Raw genomic sequence first — 6,590 nt, 5'->3', positions numbered from 1 at the left:
TCTAGTGCGCGTTAGTGGAGTGTGGAAGTGCCAGGAAATCGATTTGACGTTTTCTTATTCTTTGGAGAGAATTAACACCTTTATTTTTGGCGACGTTCTGTCGGACGCGGCTTTACAATAATCTTAACTGACTCGAAGGAAGTACGAGACAAGAATTCTGTGCGTGTGCAACGAGATTACTGATCGAACGCTTACGAGGGCAGAAACGATAGTGAGTGAGGGAGCTCCGGACACGCGGCTTTATCTCGCCGACCTTCTCGAAGATTCGGCGAGAGAGAAACAAAACGATGTTCGCCTCCAGACAAAGGCGCTGACAATTTTGGAACGATTGGAGGGCAACATTGTTGTCGTGATTATTTTGTGAGCGAGCGTTCGAACGGCTGCGACCGTTCGAGTCTATTGTTTCGAGCGCGCCTCTCGTCAAAGCGCGCGATCGAGAGAGCGTGGACGATCGCGATTGGCGCGCGGTCAGAGCAGCGCGGCTCTCGCGCGCTCTATTTAAACGCGATACATTATAATCTAATCTTGGGACACGTGTAAGCGCGCACACACACTCATATATACATACACACACACTGCGTTCCTTTTAATTCGCAACATCCCGCCCGCCTCGTCGAAGTCGACGATTGCCGCTAATTTTTGGTTGTTACGGCGGTGATTCTGGTGACGCGGCGCCGTGATCGATATCGAGCTATCTGATCGATATGGTGCGCAGGCGTGCTGCTTCCACTCTCAGCTGTCATTATTCGGCCAGTCTGTTGACTGGGCGAAACTAACCTCGCACGTCAATGCGAGGCGATCATCGCGGAGAGTGTAAAGTGCCGGTAATACGAACGACACTCGAACCTTTCAATTACGGTAAGTACTAAGGGCCTAATCTATGCAAGTGAAAATTATACAAATATATACACTCTATGTACAGTTTATTTTATACGCAGGTTCCGATAGTCTACGGCAGCGAATTCGCGGTCGCGAGGTTCACCGACGGTAGCGGAACGATTTTGACGACCGGGCGCCTGAGCTCTCCACCGGCGGTTCGAATATCCACCACGCGGACTCGACCGTCCTCTCCCGGGTGTAGGCGTTTTACGCGTGCAAGCGGCCTGCGACACGCGGGAGTGGCCTCGTTTTTCAGGAGGCACATTTGACCTTCCTTCAAGTTGTCGCAGGTGGCCCACCACTTCGGACGCGGGGTTAGCCCCTGCAGGTATTCCCGGGCCCAGCGCTGCCACAGATGATCTCGCATCTGCTGCACCAGGCGCCAGCGGCTCAGTCTGTTGGTCGGCACGTCCATGAGCGACATCGCCTGCAATGGCCTCGAGTTGAGGCACGCTTCGACCTCTGCGAGAAAGGTTGCCATCTCCTCGAAGGTAAGTCTGGTCTCCCCTATCACTCGCCGTAGGTGATGCTTGACTGCTTTTACAGCCGCCTCCCAGAGCCCGCCAAAATGAGGAGCGGCAGGCGGGTTGAACTGCCATCGGATGCCTTCGTCAGCCAGTCGTCCGGCTATGGCGTTGACTTCACGGCTAGCCTCCTTGAAGAGGCCTCGGAGCCGAGCATCGGCCCCCACGAAATTTGTCCCGCAGTCGCTGTAGATGACCTCGCATATGCCACGGCGCGACACGAAGCGACGTAAGGCTGCTAAGAAGGCATCGGCGGAGTAGTCGCTGACTGCTTCGAGGTGCACGGCGCGGGAGCTAAAACATACAAAGACGGCTAGGAAGCCCTTATACGCCCTGTGCCCGCGGCCTCTGGTCGTCCGGAGCCATATCGGGCCGGCGAAATCCACCCCGGTGTGGCGGAACGGTCGGCTTGATGTGACGCGCGCCCTTGGCAGATCACCCATCATTGGCTGTGGAGATGCCGCCCGCCATCGCACACATGGTAGACATCGATGGATGTGACGCCGGACCAATTGGCGTCCTCTTGGGATCCAGTACCGCCGGATGCAGGCCAGAGTGATCTGAACTCCTCCGTGCATGGTTCGTCGGTGGCAGTCGCCGATCACCAGGTAGGTGAGATGAGATTCCGGCGGCAGGATTACTGGATGTCATTGGTCGTGATCCAGTAGCGAGTGTTTAAGTCGCCCTTTGACCCGTAGAATCTCCTCGCCATCGAGCGCAGGCGTCAGTTTCTTCAGGGGACTTCGACCGAGCGCCGGCCTTCCGGAGCGGAGTTCCTCCAGTTCGCGGCTGAAGCCCACGGATTGCACCACCCTGATCCAGCGAGTGGTCGCGGCTTGGAGCTCCTCTGGACCCAGGAAGGAATGTCGCGCCCTTGCGGGACCTCCGTCTACCGCATCGCGATGACGATTACGCCAGCGCCAGATCCAGGCCGAGACCCTCAGTAAACGTTGGAGAGAGGAGAATCGCCTTAACTCTTCTGGCTCCCGTAGGTCATCGGTCACGTGGCAGCGTGTGGGTCGTTGCTCGGGAAGCTCGGCCTCCTTGTGGCCGGCGTTCATTGGCCACGTATCAGGCGGCTGCCTGAGATAATCAGGTCCTTGCCACCAGAGAGGATGTGCCAACAGCTCCTTCGGGGACAGTCCGCGGGAAGCGCAGTCGGCTGGGTTCTCTCGCCCAGGTACGTGAAGCCATCTCGCATCCTGGTTTATCCGCTGAATTTCAGCGACTCGGTTCGCTACGTAGGTGGTCCACCTTGCAGGGTGCCCCCGGATCCAACCAAGCGTGACAGTGGAGTCGGTCCATAGATTGACTGATGTCTTCTTCACGTCCAGCATGCTCCGAACGTGCTCCGCCAACTTGGCTAACAAAGCTGCCGCGCAAAGTTCCAAGCGAGGAAGTGACACTCGTTTGAGCGGGGCGACCTTGGTTTTAGCGACGATCAAGGATGCGCTGGGTTGCTCGTTTGTGGACAGGAGGTACACCACGGCAGCGTAGGCTCGCTCGGATGCATCTGAGAAGCCGTGGAGTTCCAGGGTGGTCGACGAGGTCCCGCAACGTAGCCAGCGCGGCAAGCGCATTCCTTCCAGCAACGGAAGCTCCTCCTCCAGGTTGATCCAGGCTGAGGCTTCCTCTCTGGCTAGCGGGGTGTCCCAATCGAGCTGTTGTAGCCATGCCATTTGGATGAGCAGCTTCGCCCGGACCACTATCGGTGCTAGCCATCCCAGGGGGTCGAACAGGCGCGCCGTCTGGGAGAGCACCGTCCTCTTCGTGGGGGAAGCCTTGGGTAACTTCCGGATTGTGAGCGCAAACTCATCGGTCTCCGGGTTCCACCTCAATCCTAAGACTGAGTGATCGGTCGTTGGCAGCTTGGCACCCGTCGGACCTGTCAGGCGATGTTCTGGCGGGATATCCTCCAGGAGGGCTTTGTCATTGGCGGCCCATTTTCGCAGCGGGAAGCCACCCGCCGCGCAGAGAGAGGCTACTTCCCCCAGGAGCTGTCGATTCGATTCTAAACTGGCTGACCCGGTGAGTATATCGTCCATATACGTATCTTGGCGCACCGCTGCAGCGCCTAACGGGAAGCGAACTTTCTCGTCGGCAGCAAGCTGATGGAGAACACGTATGGCAAGGTAGGGCGCACTCGCCAGGCCATACGTGACAGTGTTTAGCCGGAATTCTGACACTTGCCCTTTGTCTTCCCACAGAATCCGCTGCAGGTCCCGGTCGTCTGGATGCACGAGGATTTGGCGGTACATCTTCTCCACGTCGGCGGCGAAGACGTAGCGGTGCCGACGCCAACGGGTCAGGATGTCGGCTAGCGCCGGCAATAGGTTTGGTCCGGTGAACAGCGCGGCGTTGAGAGAGTGCCCGGCGACGGTGCGCGAAGAGCCGTTGAAGACCACCCGGATTTTCGTACCGGCATCGGAGGCTCGCATCACTCCGTGGTGGGGCAGGTAGCACGTCCTGTTCCCGGGAGCGGGCAACATCTCTTCAACTGGCGACATATGGTCTAGAGCCTGGTAGCCCCGCATGAAGTCCCGGTACAGCTGCCCGAAGTCCTTGTCGCGATCAAATCGGCGCGTCATGACGTCCAGCAGGCGGGACGCGGCGCGGCGAGTCGATCTGAGGTCTGGTAGATCTGGTGAGACTGGCAGGCGCACCTGGTAGCGCCCGTTGGACAACCTCACGTGCGTGCGCGAAAAATGATCCTCGCATGCCTGCTCGTCGTTGGTCATAGGCAAGGCGGGGTGAGGAGGCTCCTCCGCCTCCCAGAATCGGCGCACGAGGTCAGTCAGTTGCAGCACGGCGGAACACTGGAGCGACGATACGGAGGCAGCGAGGTGGTGAGCTCCCATTGCACCCAGGAGTACCCAACCCAGGCGGGTTTGTTGAGCGATAGGTTCCCGCGGCCCTCCGCGGCGCAGGTCTGGCATAACGATGCTGGCGTAAGCCTCGGCTCCGAGGAGAAGCTCCACCGGGTCCTGGCGCTCGAACTCAGGATCCGCGAGCTCGAGGCCTGTTACGTGCGGCCAGGGGCGCCGGCCACTTCCTGGCGCTCCACTATAGATGGATAGCCGCGGCAGTACCAAGGCTGACACAGGTAGCGAGAAGAGCCCGGAACGCGCTGATACGATTACGGTGATCCGTCCCCGCGACGAACCCGTCTGGATACCACCGACCCCGAATATAGCCACTGAAGCCGGAGTTCGCGGTAGGCGGAGGCGCTGCGCCAGCGACTCCGCGATCAAGGACGTTTCAGAGCCCGGGTCCACTAGAGCGCGAACGGCACTTCGATTTCCGTGTTGATCCTGCACTACAACGCGAGCGGTCGCGAGGAGTACGGGCCCGCACTCCTCTTGTGGGCGTTTGGCGACGTGGACGGTTGACGACTGGCTGGTCCCGGCCGTCGTTAGTGCAACGGCAGTGAAAGCGTCGTGCAGGGTCGTATGATGCCGACTTGAGCATTTTGCACATACCTTCTCTGACGTGCAATTGCTGAGCTGGTGACGACCTAGGCAGTTCCAGCACCGCTGGTGAGTACCCACTGCCTCTCGTTTCTCCTGAGCATTCTTTTTCTTGTACTGATCGCAGTATGCCAAAAAATGCTCTTTTTTGCAGAGAGGGCAGCTTCGGTTGGAGTCCGATCCTCGACCTCCTACGTGGCTGGCACGTGCGGTCCGGCTAGTCTTCTCGGCGAATTTCCCGTTCTGCTCCGCAGAGACGGTCTGTAGTACGTCCTGTGTCATGAGCTGCTCTTCCAGGAAATCGCGCAGATCTTCATAGGAAGGGGGCTCGGTAGATCTGCCTAGCGACTTCTCTCAATCTCGACGGGTCTTCGGATCGAGCAGTTCGATCACGAAATGGACGAAGAGATCCGTCGATTCTGAAATCGGACGCCCAATGCCCTCGAGCGCTCCGACGGTGGAGACCACACAGTGGAAGATTTTACGGAGTCCGGCAGCAGCCGGGGCCTTCATTCGCGGGAGTGCGGTGAGGGCAGACAGATAAGCTCTCACGAGGAACCTCTTGTTCTCGAAGTGGTTCGTCAGGGTGACCCAGGCGCATTCGAAGTTCTCTTCCGTCGAAGGTAGGTTCCGTATCAGCTGTTCGGCGTCGCCCTTTATGCCGACCTTCAAATACTGCATCTTTTGTACTCTCGATAGTGACGGCTCCTCGACGACGATAGACTGAAACAGATCTCGGAAGGTAGGCCAGTCTTCGAACTTGCCGGAGAATTGCGGCAGTTGGAGCCGCGGCAAGACGTTACGCGTTGACTTGGCTTCCGCCTGGATGGGATTGTCTTCCTTCCGTGGACCGGCGAGATTCCTCTCTATCTCCAGTAACTTCGATTGCTGCTCAAGGAAAGTAACTTCGGCGGTATTAACGAGGTCTGAGGTGATGTAATCCGTCTCACCGAGCTTGTCATGGTACTCGGTCTTTAGAATGTCGTGCTGTTCCTCAAACTTATCCCACTTTTTTTCCAGGATAGCTAGTGCCGACTGGACCAAGGAGATCGACAGCTTAGCGGCACCGACCTTCTTCAGGTTATCGTAAGATCGGGCTATACGCCCGAACAGTTCTATCTGAGACGCTATTAATTTGTCCATTTTCTTCCGCAGGATATTCACTCACTCTTTCACAGAAGCACTGACTCACCCGGGATGCGACGGGCGCGACGATTGCAAGGAATGCCGGCAGCCACGAAGAGGCAAGATCCGGCTCGAAGGACCAGAATGTGCAATCACGGGATCGCGTTCGCGGTCTAGTGCGCGTTAGTGGAGTGTGGAAGTGCCAGGAAATCGATTTGACGTTTTCTTATTCTTTGGAGAGAATTAACACCTTTATTTTTGGCGACGTTCTGTCGGACGCGGCTTTACAATAATCTTAACTGACTCGAAGGAAGTACGAGACAAGAATTCTGTGCGTGTGCAACGAGATTACTGATCGAACGCTTACGAGGGCAGAAACGATAGTGAGTGAGGGAGCTCCGGACACGCGGCTTTATCTCGCCGACCTTCTCGAAGATTCGGCGAGAGAGAAACAAAACGATGTTCGCCTCCAGACAAAGGCGCTGACAATTTTGGAACGATTGGAGGGCAACATTGTTGTCGTGATTATTTTGTGAGCGAGCGTTCGAACGGCTGCGACCGTTCGAGTCTATTGTTTCGAGCGCGCCTCTCGCCA

General features: G+C 57.4%; 3 protein-coding genes across 3 annotated transcripts; all 3 read right to left on the bottom strand.

The window, feature by feature from the left end:
• Positions 1–949: 949 nt before the first annotated feature.
• LOC145947383 (uncharacterized) lies at positions 950–1,846 on the bottom strand. Its single transcript, XM_083057180.1, has one exon. It carries the CDS (start codon positions 1,844–1,846, stop codon positions 950–952), a length of 897 nt encoding a protein of 298 aa, XP_082913306.1.
• A 204-nt stretch (positions 1,847–2,050) lies between these two features.
• Positions 2,051–5,152, bottom strand: LOC145947382 (uncharacterized). The gene has a single exon (XM_083057179.1). The coding sequence runs from the start codon at positions 5,150–5,152 to the stop codon at positions 2,051–2,053; it is 3,102 nt and encodes a 1,033-aa protein (XP_082913305.1).
• Positions 5,153–5,224: 72 nt separating this feature from the next.
• LOC145947381 (uncharacterized) lies at positions 5,225–6,013 on the bottom strand. The gene has a single exon (XM_083057178.1). The coding sequence runs from the start codon at positions 6,011–6,013 to the stop codon at positions 5,225–5,227; it is 789 nt and encodes a 262-aa protein (XP_082913304.1).
• Between the last annotated feature and the right edge of the window lie 577 nt (positions 6,014–6,590).

The sequence above is a fragment of the Prenolepis imparis genome, unplaced genomic scaffold (assembly GCF_030444845.1).
Source record: "Prenolepis imparis isolate NDT839.2.m4 unplaced genomic scaffold, iyPreImpa1.0 SCAF_73, whole genome shotgun sequence".
In the NCBI taxonomy this organism is placed as follows: Eukaryota; Metazoa; Arthropoda; class Insecta; order Hymenoptera; family Formicidae; genus Prenolepis; species Prenolepis imparis.
The sequence above is the reverse complement of the archived record's forward strand: the minus strand, read 5'-3'. Positions and strand labels throughout refer to the sequence as shown.

What these genes read in the sequence shown, in the direction of transcription:
- LOC145947381 (XM_083057178.1), bottom strand. Translation starts at nt 6,013, where the DNA reads ATGGACAAATTAATAGCGTCTCAGATAGAACTGTTCGGGCGTATAGCC.
- LOC145947382 (XM_083057179.1), bottom strand. Translation starts at nt 5,152, where the DNA reads ATGACACAGGACGTACTACAGACCGTCTCTGCGGAGCAGAACGGGAAA.
- LOC145947383 (XM_083057180.1), bottom strand. Translation starts at nt 1,846, where the DNA reads ATGGGTGATCTGCCAAGGGCGCGCGTCACATCAAGCCGACCGTTCCGC.